This window comes from Tachysurus fulvidraco, chromosome 24 (assembly GCF_022655615.1).
Source record: "Tachysurus fulvidraco isolate hzauxx_2018 chromosome 24, HZAU_PFXX_2.0, whole genome shotgun sequence".
Lineage (NCBI taxonomy): Eukaryota > Metazoa > Chordata > Actinopteri > Siluriformes > Bagridae > Tachysurus > Tachysurus fulvidraco.
This window is the reverse complement of record NC_062541.1, coordinates 11,482,944-11,506,868: the sequence shown is the minus strand read 5'-3', so window position 1 is coordinate 11,506,868 and position 23,925 is coordinate 11,482,944. Positions and strand designations below refer to the sequence as shown.

Below are 23,925 nucleotides of genomic sequence, written 5' to 3'. Positions count from 1 at the left end.
AATGAGACATTTCTCCAAGACCACGGTGCTACATAGAACAAAGACAACATATGCTTGCATGCATACTTCCACAAGCCATCAGACCCCTCAATAACTTAACTGATCTGTACTGAGCACAACACACACATGCACATCAACTGTATGGACTGCACAGACCTACACCAAATACACACGCTTCCAATATACAACCATCAAACAGTTTACATGCTGTTTTGCACACTATGTAGTAATAACACACTTATTGTTGTTTTCCCTTTAACACCTAGCAGTCGAAGTCGGCTAACGGGCCGAAACGCTAGATTCACTGTTCGGTATTTTAATTCTCAAGTATAATATTAATAATAATACACACATTACTCGCTTTTCTTCAGTGTAAACGGAAGCTAAATATATCTGCAGTGTAAACTGAAGCTTAATAAGTCCTTAGCTCTAAAATGAAAGAATGATACAATATGGATTTTATTGACTGGTTCCGTTTTTGTTTTTTTTTGTTTTTTTTGTGCGCATTATAGTCTTGAAAGCATTATATTCACTTGTAGAGAATTAGTAAGTTAGGGTGCTTGGACCCCTAATAATCGCTCAGCTACCTTACCAATATGGCGTTACATTTGGTCTGTGCTACGGTGGCGCGTTGCATTTTGGGATAGCCTTTTGCTAGCCTGAGAGCTGAATCAAGATCAGTTGTGACGTTGAAACCTACAAAAACTCTTCCTCCGATGGCTCTAATGAACAGATCTCAGATCAGCATTACTGTTCGTTTTGTAAACCGGAAGTAATCCGCTTTCACGGGGGATACATTGAGGTTTTCCTCCATTGTCAACAAAATCATCAGATACGCAGTAAATAATAAGAAATAATCAGAGTTTACAGGCTAAAGGCTGAAGATTCAGTCACTATTTTGGTTAAATAGACACAGTACAGAAGATTGTTGTCAAGATGAACGTGACTTTAGCTGTTAAGCAGTATGTCACCAAAATGATAGAAAGCAGTGGACCAGGAATGAAGGTTTTGCTCATGGATAAAGAAACTGTAAGTATATAAAGTATATGTAAGTATATGTAAGTATATAAATCTACTGTAATATGACCCAGATTCCACCATGCAACATGGTCTACAGATGGTACAATGTCTCCTTATTGTCTGGCACTGTTGTGTTCAGATGAGCTCAGATATACATAAATATTCAGGCAGGAAATCAAATCAGATCCAAATTCAAGCATAAAAAAGTAAAAGAAATGCAATTAGGGATTAAATGAAACCAAAAGGAGATAGATAAATAAAGTATAAACTATATAAAAACTACATAAAATATGAAAATATATGTAAAAAATAGTGTATATACATAAATGCGTTTTTATGATTGTCTTTAATGTGCAATATGGTGTGTATAGAGTGTATAAAGTGGCACTGTGATGTGCAAGTTCAGAGCTAAATTGTCATAGTGCAAAAAAAAGGTGTGCAGAAAAACAGTGAAGATGGAGGAAGAGGTCCAGTACTAGATCCTGGGTGTTTCCTGGGTTAAGCTCCGAATGGCCTCCGGGAAGAAGCTTCTCTTCATTCTCTCTGTGTTTGCTTTCAAGGAGCGGAAGCGTTTCCCTGAACGCAACAAAGAAAAGAGTCCATTATTGAGATGGCTGAGGATTGAGGGATATTATTAATTTACCACCACTTTGTTTTCTTTCCATCACAGACCAGCATCGTGAGTATGGTTTACACACAATCTGAGATCCTGCAGAAGGAAGTCTATCTGTTTGAGAGGATTGAGTCACAAAACCGTGACAACATGAAACATCTGAAGGCCATCTGCTTCCTGAGACCAACCAAGGTGCCTGTGCTTTTATCAGAGAATGATTAACATCATTTAACCTGGGAAGAGTATAAAACCTGTGGCATTAGACTGTATTCGTAGAGATCGCTGTATGTATTAGTGATCTCTCTGCTCTGTAAAATCTGTAGCTGCAGTCATTTCTGAAGTCATCTTGACTGTACGCTCCTTCTGAAAACTTCAGTGAAAACTCTGAAAGGTTCAGTTCAATTAAATTCAAATTCAGTTTAATTCAAATTTATTTGAATAGCGCTTTTAACAACTGACATTGTCTCAAAGCAGCTTTACAGAACATAAACACAAAACAAAAGTTTCATATAAAGATTAATAGAATACAAAAATTCAAGATTAACATTAGATATATTTAAATGTGTTTGTATTTATCCCCAATGAGCAAGTCTGAGGTGACTCAGAAAAACTCCCTTGAACGGTAAAGGAAGAACCTTGAGAGGACCCAGAAAGGTCCCCATGTGTCGGGGATGAACGAGTTCACTTCCACATTGAAGCCATTGTTCTCTCACACTATTATATATGTTATATATTCTAATACACATTGGAGTTTAGTGATGAATAGATAGACTTGAATTTCCATCTCCCAGCTAAACACTATTCAGTGCTTAAGTTCTTTTCTTTCAGGAGTTTCACATGTTATCTTTGCCTCTGTGGGTTATCTATCAGTTCTCTGCTTTTCTTTTAGATTGTGTCTGGTGTTTACTAATGTAAAGAAATACAAATGCAAACCTATTGGATGAGTTAGGAATAAAAAAGAAATTCGAGCATTGCACAGCAAAATATAAACATATCATTTCTGTATGTGTGTGTATATACATTAGATATGTTAAAAACTAATGTATTCGGGGTTTTCAAGTCCAAAGACGTGCATTAAAGGCTCATCTGCATCCTCTGTATTATGTAAATGTCTGTTTGTGATTGTGCCATGCTCTCTCTCTCTCTCTCTCTCTCTCTCTCTCTCTCTCTCTCTCTCTCTCTTTCTCTCTCTCTCTCTCTTTATTTATACACAAGGCATGATCACGCATTTAACAAAATGTTATTATAATCTTTAGGATAATGTAGAAAATCTGATTCAGGAGCTGAGACGTCCCAAGTACAGCGTCTATTTTATCTGTAAGTAACAGCACTGTCTGGTGCCTTGCCCATATTTCCATATACAGTCTGTTCTATTCCAACGTCTTTGCATAATTCTCACACCATTGAGATTTTCTTTCTCCAGTTTTCAGTAATGTCATCAGTAAGAGCGAAGTGAAAGCCTTGGCAGAAGCTGATGAGCAGGAGGTTGTTGCAGAGGTGCAGGTCAGTGAGTCTCATTTACAATGTTATCTTTTCACCTCCCGTAATAGTTGGGATTAACAAATATATTAATGTTTTAGGAGTTCTATGGAGACTTCATTGCTGTGAATCCTCATCTATTCTCCCTCAATCTACAAGGAATATCCAGGGTAGGAGACATGGGCTATGGCAGTTCTGTTGTAGGCCATATTGTCAATAATATAGAAATAACACATTAACTTTTATATATTTATTAAAAAATACATACATGACACCAAACCAGCTAAGTTTCACATTTTAAGTGCTCATTAGTATTTCAGCTGAATGTTTTAATGCTAGTTGAGTCGAACCATCTCTCCTTATTCTCAGTTCTTCACTGTTTTTGATCCATCTGGCGTGTTTGTCTTGTTGTTTTTTCCTCAGGGTCGTAGCTGGGATCCTAGCGTTCTTCCGCGTGTCACTCAAGGTTTGACATCTGTGCTGTTGGCCTTAAAGAAGTGTCCCATGATTCGTTACCAGCTCTCCTCTGACATGGCCAAGAGACTGGCTGAAAGTGTTAAGGTATGATGTGTTTTTTATCAGACAAAATACTTCAGTTTGGATGAACCTTTCCAACCTTTGGTATAATGATTAACTTTAGAGGGCTCTATTTTCAAGAAGTCATAAATGTAAGCTGGGATTATGCCGGGGTATTTCTAACTCTGTAGGGTATTTTCATCCAGTTGCTATCATGGATGTCTGAAATGAAAGGTGGTGGAGTGATGCAACAAGTGTGACTTTGTAAATTTTGGATTCTGAAATAACGCTTATGTTGCTGCCTGGAGAGACGACTTAACAATCCTGTTCTGTTTTATTGATATGTTGTGCTTTCTTTTGTGAAGTTCTTTTTTCTCAGACTGTGAATCAGTCCTACAATCACTTAATTCATAATTATAAAGAAAACAATGAGGTATAATTAGAGAAAATGTAAATAGCACACACAGAAATGTATTTGTATTTGCACTCTGTATTTACGGCACACCTGATTACTGTATAAATCACGTTTTACATTTGTCTTGTTCCTGAAGCACATCATCAGCAAGGAGTATGAACTGTTTGACTTCAGGAAAACTGAAGTTTCCCCTCTTCTGTTGATTCTGGACCGAAGTGATGATGCGATCACACCCCTCCTTAACCAGGTAAAGTATAGCTTACTTTGTGTTTATTGCCTATGGTCACTGGAGGGCAGTAGAGACCAATGTTCAGATGATGCTACTCATATTAAATGTTTAATACTTTTATAAGCAGAATTGCCTTTCTTTGTGAACCCGCAGCATTCATTATACTCTATTTCTGCTTATTGAAACAAACGTGTGTGTATGTGTATCTTTATTTTTTATATTTTATATTGTGCTTGGCCTGTACTGTTCCTCCTCTAGTGGACATATCAGGCAATGGTTCATGAGCTCCTTGGCCTCAACAACAACCGAATAGATTTGTCTCGAGTGCCTGGCATTAATAAAGACCTGAAAGAAGTGGTGCTGTCTGCAGAGAACGATGAATTCTATGCTAATGTACGTACTACAGGATTTAATACTCAGAACTGCATGATTCAAAATGTTTCTTGTTGACTTATTAAAATTAGACTGACCCAATCAGGGTTAATGGAGATTATTTTTGAGTTTTTGTTCATTATTATTTAGAAATATGTCATGGCATGAAGTATGAACTATCGCTCCCTGTTGCTTTTGCTCTAAAACAGAACATGTACCTGAACTTTGGTGAAATTGGAACAAACATTAAAAACTTGATGGAGGACTTTCAGAAGAAAAAGCCAAAGGGCCAACAGAAACTAGAGTCTATTACTGACATGAAGGTGAGGACCTTAAGAGAAGTCGGTTTATTTAGTTCTGGATGCAGCTGTATATTTTCCACAGGCACTGTGCCTTTAATCCTCTGAACAACCCCAGAACTGTCTGTTCCCTAGTTGAACACGTGGGTCTGTTTTTTTTCTCTTCCATCTCATTACAGTAAGTAGGAATGTTTCTCTGGAGGTTAACAGTAAATACACAAGACAGTAGAAACACATTAAACACAGACAAATCAGCCGAACAATGAGTTTTCAAAGCTTGTTATTGTACACAATGGGAATGTATCATCGTTATTATTAAACATTGAATGTACGATACTGGTTAAAGAAGACATTTGCAGATGTCTGATAGTTAGTCAGTAGTTTACAAGAATTTACAGTGCCACAATTTTACATGTCTTCCTCCACCCTCTCTCTGCAGGCATTTGTGGATAACTATCCACAATTTAAGAAGATGTCAGGCACGGTATCCAAGCATGTGACGGTGGTGGGCGAGTTGTCTCGACTAGTCAGCGAAAGGCAGTTAATGGAGGTGTCTGAGGTGGAGCAGGAGCTTGCATGCCAGAATGATCACTCTAACGCCCAGCAGGTACCTTGCACAACTCACACTCATTAACACATGCCTCACAGTTGAAGCTAAAGTGAAAACACACAGCGTTCACGAAGTGGAGCAAAGGTGACAAAAAGCACAAAGACATGATTAAAGACATTTCTTGCTTTGGTTTGAGTTTTAAGGCTTTGCTTTATTGTTGGTCACATTTTCTAAGGTGTTTCCGTGTTCTTGCAGAGTGTTCGACGTATGCTGCAGAACCCACGTTTGACGGAGATTGATGCGGTGCGTCTGGTGATGCTCTATGCTTTGCGCTATGAGAGACACAGCAACAGCATCCTGCCTAGTCTTATGGACGATCTAAACAGGAGAGGAGTGTCTGAAAAATACCGCAAGGTGAGTCTATTGCTATGTACAGCAATCGTGCTCGTAATTAAGGCCGAGGTATTCTAAACTGAGTCATGACAATGTTTTTTCAGCACAATCTAGTTTTACTTTTCCTCCCACACAACAGATGGTACAAGCTGTAATCGAGTATGGAGGCAAACGGGTCAGAGGAAGTGATCTCATTACTCCTACAGATGCTGTGGCCATCACCAAACAGTTTTTCAAAGGACTCAAGGTACGCAAGTGAAGTGTTTTTCCAAACTCATTTTACACATAGAGGTTTTGATAGATTACTGAGAGTCTGGGTGAACTGATCACAGAGTAAACTTGAGATTTACGGACCTCTGTCTGCAGTATATTTGTATTTCATTATGTATAGCCCTACTGACCGAATGTGTGTGTGTGTGTGTGTGTGTAGGGTGTTGAAAATGTCTATACCCAGCACCAGCCTTTGCTGCATGACACACTGGATCAGCTAATTAAAGGACGTTTGAAGGACAGTCAGTTCCCCTACCTCGGGCCGAGTTCTCTGCGGGACAGGTTCATGCAGCACACACTCAGATGCCTCAGTTCACAGTGATATAACATGGCTAAGCCTCTGTTTTTCATAGCTGTGATACTTTCTACATAGTCTCACATCTCTTATCTGCTTCATTTGACTTTACTGTGCTAGATGTTTCAAATAATTCACATTATAGCCACAACACTGCTGCTACAGTTCTAGCTGTTAATGAATTAATATTTATGTTAATATTTTATTTATCACTAATAAAAATGATTGGCCTATTTATCTCAGCCTAACTGTAGTAAGCATGGGTATAGTTGTTGGTTGTTTTCACGTGTCTCCTGAGCTGCAACCCGATTGGTTGCAACCCGTATATTTTTGAAGAAAAAGTGTTAAGGGATCAAATTAACGAAAAAATTAGGTTGGATCTTTATTAACATTGTTGCTGTAACAACTATCTAGCATAGCGCATAGACCTGTCACAGTTATTAATTAATTATGTAATTAGCAGTGCACATTTCTAGCAAAAATATTGTACTTGTGTAAGTAGATAGTACTTCCTCTACACTTCTTGTCAGCTGTGTAGTTATTTGTTGAAGACTACGCTCTCTCAGGAGATGGTGAGATGCAGCAATCATCTAGCTTTCAGTTATTTATGAGTATATCGCAGTATGTGTAAAATGAAAAGAGAGCAATTTCAGAGGACCTTCTGAGAACTTCCTTATTTATTTAGTATTTGTTCATCTCATATGCAGTTATAAATGCAGATTGATGTCGTTATTGTACTTCTCATTTTTTGGGTTTCTCTGATTTAGACCACAGGACATCATTGTGTTCATTATTGGTGGAGCCACATATGAAGAAGCACTGACCGTGTACAACCTGAACCGCACCATGCCAGGTGTTCGCATTGTGCTTGGAGGAACAAACATTCACAACACTAAGAGGTCAGGAGCTTTTCATTATTTTCATCTTCACCTTTCCTCTGCGGAGATATCTCATAGATCCAAAATCGCCTGTGGAAGCAAGGAATCCAGTCTTCGATAACCTTTGAAATCCAGTAAAATCGATAGCATTGATATGATACATCACAAAACACACTGATTATTATGTATGTTGCTGCTGATTTGACTGTGTTAAACATAGTAATGTTTCTTCACAGCTTCCTGGAGGATGTGACATCAGCAGTTGGCTTGAGTCATGGAGGAGACAGGGGGTCACACAGAGTGTCCGTGCATCCACCAACCAGGCGCTGAACACTCCTTAGTAGTTCTCTTAATAAATATAAAACAGTGATGTGTGTGCTCAGAGCTGAAAGCTACTTTCATGTTTCCATCTCACTCGTCTCAGACATTCCTCTCTCCAGTGTCCAGAATATACCTTATTGCGAGTCAGAGAAAGAACTGAAATGATTTCTTGTGTCCAAAACAAAAGGTGTGTGTTTGTACATGTGATTGATCAGTGATGTTTATTAGTAATCACTATGACAGCACTACAAGAAGAACACGGCCAGCTCCTCCCAGGACGTGACTGTACAGCCTGTACTGTATATCGTGTCTGATCTGAATGTAAATAAGTTAGATACCAATGTTCTTCCATTGAAACTAAAATAAGAGGCATCATCTACTGTATAGTCAGATTGTCTTTTAATATTTTACCTGCAAATATATTACATTAATGTTTCTAATGCCCATGTGTACAGAGATACATTTTTTTCCCCCTTCTGATTTAAAAAGATAGTTGTGTGTATATATAATGCTGATTTTCTTTTTCTGTAATCGCATAATGGTTATGTACACTCACTGTCCATTTTAATAGAAACACTTGCAGTTATACAATCATTTGAATGTGTGGCAGCAGTGTAATATGTGAAATCGTGCAGGTACGTGCCCAGATTATGAGTTGTGATCTCTGTGACTTTAACTGTGGTACGGTTGTTGGTACCAGATGGGCTGGATTGAGTATGTAATAAATTGCTGAGCTCTTGCTATTTTCACACACAACAGTCTCTAGAGGTTATACAGAAAGGTAGTACAAATTATATATTATATAAAGTATCTTAAATACTTTATAATGCTTATGATTAAAAAAAATTGTCTACAAAGCTTTCCGCAGCTTCTACTAATATTCAGTGATTATGACATGAAATTTATTCATTTACATTTAATTTAAATTCATTACCGTGTACGTGACACATGATCGATCAGTGATGACTGAATGGACACATGGGCATTTGCATTTAATGTAATAATGTATGGTTATAAAAACAGATTATGTTTTTGTCTATTTTGAATCACATATGGGTTTAATGTAACTGTCTTGTGTGGCTCCTTTTCTTTATGATTTCTCTTTGCAGTTGTACAGTGTGACATACTTTAAGATATCCTGAAGGATGACTATTTTAATTATAAATTAAGTTTAATAAATGAAAATGACAGTATTGGTTAATCAATGAACTTGTGTAAGATTGTTCCTATGATTAAAAAAAAAACTTCAATTTTTTCTTCAAAGTGTAGTCTTTCTTTAGAAGGAAAATCACTGATTATGTTTCTGATTAAATGCCATTGCTAAGTTAATTTCTACCAAATCTGCTTTGGTATATAACTCCCGATTGTGATAAAAAATAAAGTAGATGATGTACATGAAGGGAAAATGGGAGCTCTTTTACAGCAGATGGTGTTCCTGGCTTGCAGCTTAAGAGCCCCAGTTCTATGCTTAACATACTGTATGTATGTCTTTTAAAGATTCATATATTTTTCCTGTGTATATGTGGGCTGCCTCTCGGTTCTCTATTTACCAAAAATTGTGTTAGACAGTTTGCTGATTCTAATTGTCTAAAAGTGCAAAGCAAAAGATTTACAGAAGATTAAATAATTAATGTATCAGTGAAAATATATTTTTGAGTGAGAATAATTATTCATGTTTAAATGCGTTTACTGATTTCTGTAAATAAAATTATACCCAAATGATGTTTCTAAATTGACAAGTAACATTATTTAACAGTAAGCAGATATACTGTATCTCCTTGACCTGAATAAATGCATTCACTGCTAATCCAGCTTCCCATTTACAGACCCTGTAATCCAGTCACCAATCCTGTTCCTGGAGATCTGCCCTGGTGCAGAATTCAGCCCAAATCTAACCCACTTGATCAAACTTGAAGTGGATTTCTGATACACACACACACACACACACACACACACACACACACACACACACACACACACACACACACACACATATATATATATATATATATATGAGAAGAGATTCAGTCAGAACTGGAAGTGAACCCTAGATATCCTGTAGAAGGTTTGGTGATCACTGCTCTAAAGTAATCTATATGTTTTACTGACTACCAATAATCAATTCTTATTCCAGGAGAATTTTTCCGAACATTTCACAGTAAGACTGCTGTAGATTTGTGTCAAACTTGAGTCTCGAGTCTCCAGCACTAGTCTGATGTAGCCGGTAGGGGGAGCAGTTTGGTTCGTTTATAAACCCGGGGTCCTATTGCTGATAATGTTCTTCACTGCAACTCGCAGCATCTCTCAGGGATCCACCCAAAAGCCAATGGCGAGAGTGTGTGTGCCCGCGATTTGTAAACCTTCACTATACGAGCCGACCAGACAGTCTGGAGACGGAGCGGCTTGTGACGGCGCGTAGTGGCGTTATAACGCTCCTAATCCTCGCGTGCACACAAAGAAATACAACAAATTCCACTGCTCAGATTTCTACGAGATTAACGGGATCGGTTCAGGAAATAAAGTCTTGCAGCTCGCGTTCACTATGAAGAAGAGCCATCTGGTTAAAAGGGTAAGAACAAACCTACTCTTTTATTGTACCAGCAACCTCCTGCAGCAGTCTTATGGGGATTTAGGGTATTGAATATATATCTTCTTTAATGCTAAAAATTTATATATATATATATATATATATATATATATATATATATATATATATATATATATATATATATATATATATGCTATTTCCTAGTATATAGTATATACATAGTGTATACAAATATATATTTCTTTTATATACTATGTATATTCTACATATATATTTCTTAGTGTATACAAATAGAAATGAATAAAAACATACATATATATATATATATATATATATATATATATATATATATATATATATATATATATATATATATATATATACACACACAGCATATATGCTATTTCTTAGTATATTGTATATACTTACTTATTTCTTAGATATATGCTATCTTACAATATTGAGATGCTGTTTATATTGTTTTTAGGTTGATCCTCTTACATGATAGAGCACATGATATCACTCGGGTCACCCCCTTTGTCTTGCTTTATCTATTCTGTGGCACGGAACCTTCCTTTTTATAGCTCGGACTGTTTTTTTAAAAATAATTTTTGTAATCAACATTTAATTATGTAAAGTTAATTGACCACACCCTTAAAGTCAATTTAAAGCAGTGATGTGTTGTTAAGTGCATTTTCAGCAGCATCGTGCTGTGTATGTGGGTTTATAGAAGAGTGTTTGTGTAAAAGAGTTTCCCCAGCACTTTAATTCCTCTGTTGTGTGATATAAGTCCAGATTTACTCTCTTCCTCTCTCTTTCTAACAGGGTGTTCAGGATGCCACACCACCTTCCACACAGCCAGACAAAGTGGGCTGGATCCGTAAGTTCTGTGGCAAAGGCATTTTTAGAGAAATCTGGAGAAATCGATTTGTGATGCTGAAGGGTGACCATCTGTATATTTTTGAGAAAGATGTGAGTCTGATTTTCTGAATTTCTAGAATAATGATACATAATGATGCAAATGCATAAGCATGTGCTCCACTTTCCGTGTTTTTGTCAGTCCAGATCAGTTCTGAGTCGCCTACACCAAGGCCCTAGGTAGTTAGTTTAACCATCCTATCTGTTATGATTTCCCAGAGGTTTGTTCTCATTGCATATTGCAGCTTAAATTGTATCTGCTCCAGAACTGGCCATCTACCAGAATTTGGTTGATGCAGGAAAAACATTATAAACCTATGGCTGTTTTTTAACAAACAGAGGCATATGTTTTCTGTAGAAGATATTTCATGTTCTTTTGTTTAAACATGGCATTTACTTTTTTGGAGAACTTTATGGAAATTATGATTTTGGGTGACATGGAGCTGTAGCAAATTGTTTTGCTCACAGCTCCAGAGTCCATGAGCTCAGGTTACTGTCTGTGTGGAGTTCATGTACATGCTCTCCAAGTGAGTTTCCTCACAGTTCTCTGTTTTCCTCCCACCTATCAACAAATCCCAATAAGTGGATCTGCTATTCTATATTTCCCTAAGGTTTCCCTGAGTGTGTGACTGTGTATGCGTTGTCTTCTGTGATGGACTGGCATGCCATTCATGCTGTATTCCTGCCATGTATTCCTGCCCACTGTTTCTGAGATAGTGCTCATGTCCACTCTGACCAGTGATTACTGAAGATCAAGTTGCGTAAAGTTCCAGCTTATTATTCAGTTACTCACCGTAATAACTATTATGTAAATAAGTATTACCTAATGTATGTATGAATGTATGTATGAATGTATGTATGAATGTATGTATATATATATATATATATATATATATATATATATATATATATATATATATATATATATATATATATATATATAAAATGAAGATTGTTAAAATTGAATCCAGGTTTCTTTTAAATTAGCATTATAAGGTCTTACAAACAATACTGAGAAGTAGTGATTTTAACATATTTTTATAAAGTGTATTTTCAGAAATTATACTAACAATGTGTATAATGTTTTATGAATGCATTGTGACATGTTATAAACAAATTTATAGTACAATTCATACATGTCCCTAACAGAAAGTGTTAAGAAGATGATGCAAATGATGGTAATTTGCACAGAAGTGTAGCAGATATATATCATAGCCTGAAGCGTGACTAATTTTGCAGCTCTGCCACTTTGGGAGACAGCACAGGGGTTTGTTCCAGTATTAGAAGACTCTCTACAGCTGGCTCTCCTCATTGCAGTCAGGACCATGCCTTTTATTCTTATGAAGACTGCAGTTGCATTTTAAAATGTTTTATGCATGGCCTAGTCTTTACAAGTTCAGCTGCAGCCTTTTGGATTAGGTACATTTGGGAGTACTCACGTTAGCCGATCAAAGGCGCAGCTGCACCCCTTTTTGTGCCGAAGGATCCCCAAAGCTCTGAATGCAAGGCCACGCCATACACACATGCACACTTTATACATTTGCAACACTGAGCTCATATAACTTCAAATGCTCTTTTCATTCCAGCGTGTCAGTGAAAGGATGGTTAACGGCACTGATGATCTTATAATTAAAATTCCACAGCTAGTCCTTTTTCTGTTGTAAGTGGTAGAGGAAATGGTTGCTGCCTTTGAGTCAAATTGAACGAAATCTACAGTGTTATCAATGCTCATCTTATTTTTAAGAAATTGATCAAATTAGACAGAATAAACAGAGGACAAGCCATTTAGGTTATTATAAGAACGGCTTTGATAGTTTGCAACTGTTTTCACTCTCAGGCCAAGTACACACGATGTGTGTTATGTGATGAGAAGCTGATTTTTGCAACCTAATTATCTTTATTTCTATTTTTTCTATTTAGCTTTGTAAAAAGGAACTTGGCAAGCACAGACTGGATGTACAGTCAAGGCAAAGGAAAAGCAATATGTACTGCTCTTTTTATTTAAACACAGAAAGTACCTTACTTGGTTTATGTGGCATATTTATATTATGGTTTATATTAGCAGTTTATTAGTGCGGTATATTAGTTATACTATTAGTATATTTATATCTCTTTCCTCTCCTATAAACCAATGATAGCATGAGGCCATGTTAAAAGTTACCATAATTTACCTGCCTTATTTCAGTGTTTTAAATGGTGTTTAAGCTTTATATTACCTTCCATTAGTACCACCTCAGCACTCAAGCACCCAGAGCTTTTTTTTTGTTCAGCAGGAGAGAATGTCAGTGGGTTGCATCATGCTGCTGGTGCTGGCTGTCTCAGGTGTCTGCGAGTGAAATGTACAGGGTTCTGGATATCCCGACTGAGTGGCAGAATACACTACGTTACTATATTTATTACAGGCCAGTGCCTGCCAGCATGATGTCAGTGCAAGTAACTATATGATATATTTTGATTATTAGGCGTAGAGAGAAATGTTACACACCATCTACCTCTGATAAAAGGGATGTTCTTGTTCACATTATGTGCCGTATAAGATTTATACTATTAAGTCCCAATATTTGTATCAGTTACTATTCACTCAGTTCCATACATTTTAAATTTAGCAACATCTTGTTTCATAGCATATAATCTGAATTATTTGAATTATAATCTAAATTTGAATATTTAATATTTGAATATTTCTCTGAAAATCTGAATATTTCTCTGCAAACAACCCTTAGAATTTAAAGTATAAGTGCATTCAGTATAACTACAATGTACAGAACCATTTCTATTGTAAGATGTAGTGCAAATATGGGAGAGGAAAATGGGCAGTTATGTTGTGGATAGTGTCTTTTCCAACTGATAAACTGTATACGGGGGGACGGTATGTTGTATGTCTAGTTTAAGGTGCTATTCTTTTTAAAAATGAAAAAGTAATGCTTGATATTATGCTTAAAGTTTCTGGATGTGTTTCTGGTGTTTCCATTTTGTGTAAATGTATTACACAACCTGCACCATACAGCAGTAGGAGTGGGTCAGTTATGCATGAGATATTATCTGTGGTATAAAATGTTATCTAATGTAGTCATTGCAGTAGCAGTGTAATTACTCATACAGTGAATCATGACCTTTCAGTTTGAGCTACATGCATTTATTTAATTCATTTAGAGTAGCAGATGCTTGGGATTAAATATCTTTTATGGGGAAGCTAGTCACATCAATGCTAAAATGACATAATGCTAAACAGATTTAAAAACATTTCCCACATCAAATTAAGTAATTAAAAAATATCAAAATCAAACCACCTTTGGAAAAAAAAATCAAAAACAAACAAACAAAAAAACTGTACATGTAATTGCAGGCTACTTGGTTATATTGACTACAGCTAATAGGAAAAACTAATAGGACTGTGTTCTATGGCTCCCCTGTGAAGGCTTTCAGCACAGGCTGTGTGTGTATGTAATCCCACTGCTCTGGTTTGTAAGAGTTTTAGTAATAGTTAAAGAGAAGCCACTCTTGAGATCCTATGCCTTTGTTTCCAAAAATCCTGTGGCTGTGGTCCAAAAATCATTAAGGTTTTGCACTGCTGTAATAAATAATTAAAAGCATCATTTAATTAACCTTAAATGGTTTATTTTGAATTGCAGCACCAATGTTCTGCTGGGTAACCTATATACACTAACAATTTCACGATATACATATCCTTCAAGTATCATCTTCAATTCCTTAAAGAAATGCAACACATAGTTACATGATTGGCATATCTAAATTGTACAAAGTGCGTAAGTGGAAGAGTGTGTGATTGTGGCATGTAATGAGATGGCAGCCTGTCTAGGGTGTCTCCCACCTAGAGCCCTGAATCCTCTGGGACAGACTTGAGGGTCCCCAGGATCTTGTGTAGGTTAAGCGGTACAGAAAATGGATGGGTGGATGGATGATTTCATGATGATTCAAGATGATTTCATCTATATGTTTGTGGTTGTTGTCTCCAGGATCAGTTTATTGGCCAATGAAAAATGGTATGGAGTTCTTGGGTATACTGTACAGTATAAGGGTATATAATTCTTGGGTATACAATCCTTTCTATTTCTCCAAACATATTTTCTGATTTATCGAAACGCTTTTTAGAAGTACTTCATATAAACATATACTGTATATGTTTGAATTTATGAATGCATCCTTTTTAATCCATTTGCACTGGATATGCAATCGAAGTATATTAAATGTGTATGGATATATTTCCCATCACTGAATTGTGCAAATGCTTTGAAAGAGTGGAATAGCATTTTTTTTCATATCACTGAACCATAATTTGAAATAATATAATCATGTAATGATATTAAAATTAATAAGAATGAAATTGTAGTGGATGCTGTAACAGAAACTATTAATTCAGGAAACATTATACTGTGATTTTTAGTCCCTTAAAACGCTTCTTTTAAAAATCTTTAAAAAATCTAAAATCATTACAAAAAAACTTTTTTTTGATCCAGACATGTTAGAAGACCAGTGAAAAACAAAGCCTCTAACAGTACAGTTTTGAATGTGCCTGCTTTTCTCTTAATGCTTTTTGTTCTTAATTGCAATCCCCATTGTCTATGAGGTTGGTTGGTTAGCAAGTTATTTTTAGACTGTTAATCCTGGGATCAAGATGCCCCCCCTTTTGAAACACGCTGGCCTGACAGCATGGGAATAAAAAATTGATGTGATACAGAGAACCCTGGTGACCTCCTACAGGGAACTTTTACCACATAAAATCATTACTCCTACATTCTCTGTAACCGAGTGTACTGTGAGTTTTAACTTCGTGAGCCCAGTTAAGAAGGATCAAAGAGGTTATGCGTATAGTATTAGGCATTTGCAGATTTCTAGAATAAATGTGTCGAATTTTGTCTCCATTTCTGATAAAAGTGTATACCCTCTGTGTATATTTTATGATGCCTTTATACGGATGGTGCATTCAGTCTGCATGCTGTCTGATACGATGGTCCATCAAATCTGAGCGCTTTGATCTTCAGACCAAACCTACTTACTAATTCCTTTGTTGCTCCTTTCTGTTGCTATGGTGAATACTTAGTAACCATACAGAATTCAGAGTCTGTACGCTGTAGCTGCCAGTTTACCATCTTTCCGGGGTAACTGCAATAACACTGACATATAAAGGTGATTTTGATATCTTTCATTTCAAATGCTTCGTGTCTTGGTCTCACAGTGATCCCATGTGATCTTCACCATGGTCCTCTGGGAATTGTTGTCTCCCAGAGAAGATATTGTGTTTTGGCACATTGCTCAGACGTAATAAATATATCCATTTTTTTCACTCAGCCAGCTTTAATGAGGATTGACCTGTGTATAAATGAGCCATTTTCACAGCCAACTCACAGGCAAATTAATAGGAAGAGCTAAACCAACTGGGAACAGCACTCGCCTTTGTCTGAAACACAATGTCCACTCTAAAGCGTCTGTGTTTTACACTGAGTTCAAAACTGATCTTGAATTAGAAATTAACATGTAGTATAAATAAACTCAAATGTAACAGTTTATGACGGTTTATAATGCAGTTTACTACTATTAAAATGTTAAGATGTTATTAATTCTATGTATGTTATTTCTGAAAAATATTTTAGTTTAAAAAAATGTGTCTTTCCGAATGTGCTGAAAAGCTTCTTTAGTAATATGCATGCTGTCTCTTTGTCTTCATAGCTGCGTCTTCGGTGTCCTCTTTAATATCCTTTTGAATCCTCTCAATCATAATCTTTATCCCATCCCCCCCTCACATCATTCCTGTTGTATAGCTGAGTTGTTGTTTTTTTTATCATAAACTTTGGATCTGTTTTTACTGAACAAAATGTAAAACAGAGGTTTTTCCATTTTCTTCATACATTTACAGTTTGCGTTTGAGAAGACTAAGCTTTAAGTCCTCACTGTCACAGCATGGGCTTAATGATAACAGATATCAGTAATTATCCCTGTCCCTCAGGCTGCAGTTGATGTGGCCTGCTGTGGTCCACTGTCAGCGGCACAGTCACCATGTGAAAAGGACACAGATGGCTGTCAATTATTCGACACATGAGAAACAACTTGTACCCTTCCATGTGGTTGAGAGGGTAATTTGTGCTCACAGCTTGTGCTTCCCTCGACACTTCTTTGCAGATGAAGAATGATGGTAAAACACATGAAGTGTTTGACCTGGCTGAATACGAGCGATCGGAGGAGGTCCGCAAAGCCAAGAGTCGCAGCAAGAAGAACCACAGCAAGTTCACTCTGTTGCGCTACCGGCAGCCTGGAGCCCGAGTGAGTCCTCATTGCACACACACACACGCGCGCACACACACACACACACACACACACACACACACACACACACACACACACACACACACACACACACACACACACACACAGTGAAGTAAATCATGGGTTATCTAGGAGAACCTCCCAGTTTTACCAGTGGTAGGGATCCTAACTATACCACCAATATCATTAATACTTACACTTAAGTTATGCTTAATTCTGAAGGTAAAGCGGACACAGATGTTGTGCCTATCTGTCTGTTTAGAAAACTGTTTCCAAGCTATTTTTGATGCACCAAAAAATGAGTTATGGTAATTAGAATTGACTGAGACAGACAAGAGTATACCGTAGAATTGAAAGTGTTTCACCTGCAGGCAAAATATTTAAAATTCACTTGATTTTTCAGTACCTTCTGTTGACTGAAACATACATTTCTTATTGCATAATGAGCTTTTTTCCTCTGTAGCAGACAGAATACATAATGGACTATTGTCCAGATCCTGTTTTTGACTACACTATATTGCTCTGTCACAACAGAAAACCCTCAACCTGAGGGTATCTCAGTACCTGTCAGTGTATTGTCATTCTCTTGGTTCTGAGTCAGGTTATTGTCAAGGTTTGGCATGTTTAATCTCACAAAATCATACAATCTATACTGATGTATTTTTCTGCTTTTCTCTCTTACACTATAGTTATTGGATGTAAAATGTGCTGTAGTGGATTATGTTGTATCTGATCTATTGTAAAACTTACAGCTGCCTCTAACAATGAGGGGGCGTGTGTGTGTGTGTGTGTGTGTGTGTGTGTGTGTGTGTGTGTGTGTGTGTGTGTGTGTGTGTGTGTTGCTACAAGAGTGTGTTTCCGTACAAAGGATCACCCATCTGTAGTTCTTTTCTAAGTATTAAATTTTATGATTTTAGATACAATACACGGAACAGTTTTATGCCTGAAATTTCCTGATTTTAGGCTTTACACAAAGTAGATTTGTCAGTACTTATATTTTTCTTTCCCCATAATAATTCATTTAGCACTGCTATAAAAGCTGTTTAATAAACATTTTTGTTGATGATTCAGTTTCTATGAAATACATATATTAACTGTAAAATTCAGTTTCACCAAAACCACACAGTCTTGTAAAGGTTCTAATGTTTTGTCTCTTTTTTAGACTCCCAATCTTGTGTTCTTGGCTGTTAGTCCAGAGGAAAAAGAGTCTTGGATCAATGTTCTGAACACAGCCATTATAAGAGCCAAAAACCGCATTCTGGATGAGGTAAGCATTTAAACCTAATAAATTCCCTCTGGTGCCCTTTGTTTCTGGATTTTTTTTATTTTTATATATTTGTTCCCATAATTGTTCTTTGATCACATGCTCCCACTTCCTCCCATTCACTCTATTGTCTGCTTTTCTATTCTGTTTTTTATTTCTTACAGGATTTGTCCATATTAATTACTTCTCCCAGCCCCAAGCTGTCACCCAGTTTATTTATTTATTTATTTGTTTGTTTGTTTATTTGCCTATCTATCTATCTATCTATCTATCTATCTATCTATCTATCTATCTATCTATCTATCTATCTATCTATCTATCTATCTATCTATCTATCTATCTATTTATCTATCTATCTATCTATCTATCTATCTATCTATCTGGTTATTTATATATTTATTTATCTGTCTATTTGTTTGTTTGTTTGTTTATTTTAAAAAAATACTTTTTACATAGCAATGTTTGTGTTTGTAATAATTTTAGAAGAATGTGCAAAGCACTAGAGCTGCAAACATTTTTGAAGAAATTGCAAATGGTTTCTGTTTGTAGATGTATTCTTGAAACTCATTTTTAGCTAAGCCTCATTACCATAATCATATCATACATAAACATGGCTGCATTGATAGGCAGAAATCAGATGAGCTCAGTTTATTAAAGTGGTAAGCAACTTTAACCATCTCATTTTAGAAACAAATGTCATCCATTACGTCATTTTTGTAATATCCTTACCAATTTAGATTTAGTTTCCAATTTAGATGAGAAGCTAAGACAAATCTGCTGAGATGACACTTCAGTGTTAGCTGTTGAAATGTGTAATCCCAGCAATGGTAACGCTTCACTTTCTGTCAGATGTGAAAACACTTCACATGTGAATTTATACAGTCTGTGAATTAATCAACTCCTCTGTAGAGCATGTAGTATATAAGGAGCTGTGAGTTTGCTATGTCGTCTACAGAATAAACTTGTACAATTAATTAGCACTTAGAACCAGATTTAGCCACTGTATCATTTATTGTCTTGTCAATAATTAACCCAAAAGGGGCTTGTTAAAATGAACAACATCTGGCTGATATTGACTTACTTTTGATTAAGGTTCTTCACCACTTCATCCAGACATTTACTTTTTATGTCTTTGCAGGTTATAATTGAGGAGGACAGTCTGTTGTCTCACCCAACACGTGACCGCGCTAAGATCCCCCTTGGGCGCCGCTTGCCCACTCGGGGTCATCTTATGGCTGTGGTGGGTGACTTAGTTAATAAGAGAGAGAAGTACTGATCCCTTTGCTGAAGAGTTTCTAATATAAACTGATAGAGCTTTATATATTAACCCATAAAAGGAAATAAGACATTTAAAAAATGATACTTCAGTGATTTTGAGATGGACGTCCTTATAATTCTTCAGTGATTGTGAGCTTGATGTTGACGATTCATCCACAGGCCTCGACCTCTTCAGATGGGATGCTGACTCTGGACCTTGTGCATGAGGAGGATGCTGGCATGCTGGAACATGATCATGCTGTGTGGGTAAAGGACCATAGGGGAAACCTTGACTTGTTGGCTCCTGCACGAAGGCGCGCTGGTACTGATGTCTCGAGACCCCGAGACACTCCCATGGAGGGCAGGGTGAAGACCAGTAGTCTGCCACGTGAGAGTGAACTCTCTCGGAGCCACGAGAGCCAGATTCATACTCCTCAGCAAAAGAAGAAACCTGTAGCCCTTGGGAGAATTCACTGTGGCTCATTGGACAACACTAGGAGTTTTACAAGTGACCTTCAAGACATAATCACCCAGCGTCTACAGAGGACCCAGGAACTATTAGCGGAGATCCAGGGGCAGGAGCCCCAGAAAGGACGAATGGGTTACTATCCCCATCTGAGGGGCATAGACTCCCCATGGCTGTGCCATTTAAAGGGCTCAGATTCCCCCCTGTCTAAGAGTTCCAGCTCCCACAGTTCTTCTCATGGGAAAAGCACAGACTCTCCCTTCCGAATTAAGGCCAAGGATTCACCCAGCTCTAAGAAAAAAGAATCTCCTTGTGTCAAAGGGAAGGATTCCCCTCATTCAAAATCCTCAAAGTCATCTCACTACAAGGACCAGTTCCGTTCAAAGAGTGTTGATTCACCCGATTCAAAAGCTTCATTCTCACCCAGTATGAAATGTATTGATCTGACCTATATCAAGGGTTCAGAGTCACCCATTTCCACCAGCAACAATTCACCCTATTCAAAGGCCGTAGAGTCACCTAGTTTGTGGCTTTTGAGTTCGCCCCATTTTAAAGGGATGAAGGACACCGACACATTTACCGAGTTGCTGGACTGGGAAAGTAGGCGGGCAGCGACTGAACGGTTGCTACAGGAAGCAATCTCCTCTTGGGAGGAAGCAAGAGAGGTTCTGGCAGAGGTGAAGGAGCTCCAGGCTAGACAGAAGCAAGGAGAACAAAACCAAACTCCAACTACTTCAACACTCTCAGAGAACAGCAAGCAGGGAAACACCTGACAGCACCACACCTAGTCACACTAATGTCAACTAGTAGAACTATTCTAAATAAATTACACAAGAGAGCACAATAAATATATAAATTGCACTGGGAATGTTTTGCTTATAATTTTCTGCACTATATTCCCTTATACAACAATTGTTGATAATTCATTCTTAATATTCCCTTCTGCACCTCAGGCCCTTGTCTTTGCACTGGAAGTTTTTGCTGTAAATTTTATTGTAGGTTGTACCCTTCTTTTAAAATATGTAAAGGTTCATCTCTATCTTAAACTACCATCAGTGGACTTCCTGAATTTCTGTTACCTTGTTTACAGTTGGAGTCGATGTTCAATCTGTTTACAGCAGTTTCATATATGATGTGACTATCATGTTCTCATACATATCATCTCACAGAAAATGTGACCAAAATGTACATTTTTGCTTCATTATAATCTTTCTATTAAACAACTGAAATGCATCTCAGTGAATCATTGCATTGTAAACAGTGAATTTGATCTCATGCTAACTTAAAATAGTAAAAGTGTGATTAACTAGGTCAGTTGATGTGCGGGTCTTTGATAGGCTTATCAAAGACCCGCACATCAACTGACCTAGTTAATCACACTTTTACTATTTTGTCCATATTAACATGAAATTGAAAGTTCAGTAGCGCACTTCCGCTTCCATGTTCAGAGGCCTTGTAATGTCTTGAGTAATGATAGTGATTTGCTTCATGAATGCATGCTGATAAATGGCATCTTTGTGAGCTGCAGAAGCTACTTATTTATTTCATTTGATACTTTCGAGTGAGTGTAATTGTATGGTTTTAATTACAGTGGATGTGAAGGGTTATAGTAGGGTCAGCTGAATGTAAAGCAGTACCCTTAATATACTGTTTGTTTGCTCTTTTGTGCTGTTCCTCTTTCAAGGCGGAAATGTGAAAAATTATTATGAAGATTGGTCTAGGAGCTGGTCTTAAGTGTATTATGAAGAACAAGCTGTCTATGATGAGAATCTGTTTACAGCTAAATTTCCTATGCCAGAGTAGGTGTGAGTCATAGGCCACTGAATTAATAATTTGGCACTGAGCTGATATTTATGCGGTATGGTCTTGGTTGCGGAATGCTTGACTAATCGCATAGTGTGTATTCACATCACTCTGAACAGCTGATATAAATGTACTTAAAGTCAAGTGTGAGCTCACCATGCTGAAGCAGGTGTGAAGTATATATTATTAAACTCTAATAGCTTCATATGCTCTCTGTACAATGACAAGCTGTCAACAACAGTGAAAATTTTAAACAATTAAGGTTAATGTCTTAATGTCTAATGTGTAGTTGAACCTGAATGCAGTTATGATTATAGATATGTTTCATTTAGAACAAGATCTTGAGAAATAGTTATTCCTGGTGTTAAAATAATTTATGTATGAGCTTTGGGCTTAATCAACGCCTCTATTATGGAGAAGGGTGTTTATAAACACAAACACAATTTATTTCATTCATTCGAAATTCATTCTCGTCATTGGGCGAATGGTACATGACTGAAAATCCCTAATCCCCAGTCCAGACCTGTCTTTGGTACTTCAAAGGATTCAAATATTCAGCAAATGTGTGTTTTTTCACAACTAGAATAAATCATTCAGAAGCTAATCATTTTTGACTGTCAGCTCACTTCGCTTTCAACTAGCTCAAGATTCAGGTCATTTATATCTATTTGGAGTCACTACCATAGAACAACAATACATAGCAATATACTGTATTGTTTTTATCAGTAATTAGGTAATCGTTTAGCGAGTATTATCTGTGGTTTCCCCATGAAAAGGTAATGGGAATTCGAGCTATTGTCAGGCAATAAGAATCAGGTCACCTCATCAGTACAAACCAACTTTCAGCTCTATCCGTTGATTAAATAGTGAAGCCCAGATGAACTAAACTGAATAGTTTACAATATTTGTTATAATGTAATTTAAATAAATGTGAAACCAGCAGGATTCTTCATATGGGCAAGTGACAAGCTAGGGGTAGATCTGGTGGGGCTGTTATGCTTTAGGGACCTTTTACAGTGATGGTTTGTGTCCTCTTGTGCCCTTAGAGGGAAGCATGACTGCAAATCAATACAAAGTGTTAAAACAGTTCCAACCTGAAGGAAGTGGTCTCTTCTCTGTTTCAGTGTTGTTCCACATCCAGCGCCAGCATCAAAACAGCAACATGTGGGAATATTTTTAGAAGAATGGTGTTTTACCTGCCAGTGTACTCCAAGAAACGTGTATAATCTGGGTGGTCTAATATGGTGGTTTTTGGTGGTCCAACACCTGTGTTATTTTTGCCTTAAAGTTGTTTTTTTAAACTTTGTGTTTTTTCCGTTGGGTGTAAGTTTCCAGCATTGGTATTATGGGCATATCTCATTGTAGTCATATCATAAATAATGATCATTCTTTCAAATAAAGCTAGACATGATCAATTACTGCTATACAGATCCAGGTGTTCACAGCAAAGAGTCAGTTCACATTGACGTGTTCATGAAGGATACATCACTAATGTCCAGGGGCTGGTGATCAAAAGGAAGGGGGTGTGCAAATAGGAGCTCATGTCGCTGCACTGTTGCTTATATATAGAAATGTTCAAACAGAGGTGCTATGACACATTAGCAGCATAATGTGTGCGTGTGTGTGTGTGTGTGTGTGTGTGTGTGTGTGTGTGTGTGTGTGTGTGTGTGTGTGTGTGTGTGTGTGTGTGTGTGTGTGTGTGTGTGTGTGTGTGTGAGTGAGTGAGTGTGTGTGTGT

At 37.1% G+C, this 23,925-nt stretch overlaps 2 protein-coding genes across 2 annotated transcripts; both read left to right on the top strand.

The window, feature by feature from the left end:
• Nucleotides 1-751: 751 nt before the first annotated feature.
• On the top strand, nt 752-8,900 carry vps45 (vacuolar protein sorting 45 homolog). Its single transcript, XM_027176021.2, has 15 exons — nt 752-1,029; nt 1,691-1,825; nt 2,890-2,950; nt 3,057-3,136; nt 3,214-3,282; nt 3,536-3,673; nt 4,180-4,290; nt 4,531-4,665; nt 4,854-4,967; nt 5,383-5,550; nt 5,749-5,907; nt 6,026-6,133; nt 6,317-6,438; nt 7,219-7,350; nt 7,566-8,900. Exons 1-15 carry the CDS (start codon nt 937-939, stop codon nt 7,657-7,659), a joined length of 1,719 nt encoding a protein of 572 aa, XP_027031822.1. The 5' UTR covers nt 752-936; the 3' UTR covers nt 7,660-8,900.
• A 1,016-nt stretch (nt 8,901-9,916) lies between these two features.
• On the top strand, nt 9,917-21,622 carry plekho1a (pleckstrin homology domain containing, family O member 1a). Its single transcript, XM_027175583.2, has 6 exons — nt 9,917-10,219; nt 11,024-11,170; nt 17,255-17,395; nt 18,561-18,665; nt 19,801-19,902; nt 20,100-21,622. The coding sequence occupies exons 1-6, from the start codon at nt 10,193-10,195 to the stop codon at nt 21,156-21,158; spliced, it is 1,581 nt and encodes a 526-aa protein (XP_027031384.1). The 5' UTR covers nt 9,917-10,192; the 3' UTR covers nt 21,159-21,622.
• Nucleotides 21,623-23,925: the final 2,303 nt, after the last annotated feature.

Excerpts from the sequence above, each read along its gene's own strand:
- vps45 (XM_027176021.2), top strand. The coding sequence starts at position 937 with ATGAACGTGACTTTAGCTGTTAAGCAGTATGTCACCAAAATGATAGAA. Across the intron at positions 1,826-2,889 it reads GCTTCCTGAGACCAACCAAG|GATAATGTAGAAAATCTGAT; the intron begins GTGCCTGTGCTT and ends TATAATCTTTAG. Across the intron at positions 4,291-4,530 it reads TCACACCCCTCCTTAACCAG|TGGACATATCAGGCAATGGT; the intron begins GTAAAGTATAGC and ends TTCCTCCTCTAG.
- plekho1a (XM_027175583.2), top strand. The coding sequence starts at position 10,193 with ATGAAGAAGAGCCATCTGGTTAAAAGG. Across the intron at positions 10,220-11,023 it reads AGAGCCATCTGGTTAAAAGG|GGTGTTCAGGATGCCACACC; the intron begins GTAAGAACAAAC and ends TCTTTCTAACAG. Across the intron at positions 11,171-17,254 it reads TGTATATTTTTGAGAAAGAT|ATGAAGAATGATGGTAAAAC; the intron begins GTGAGTCTGATT and ends ACTTCTTTGCAG.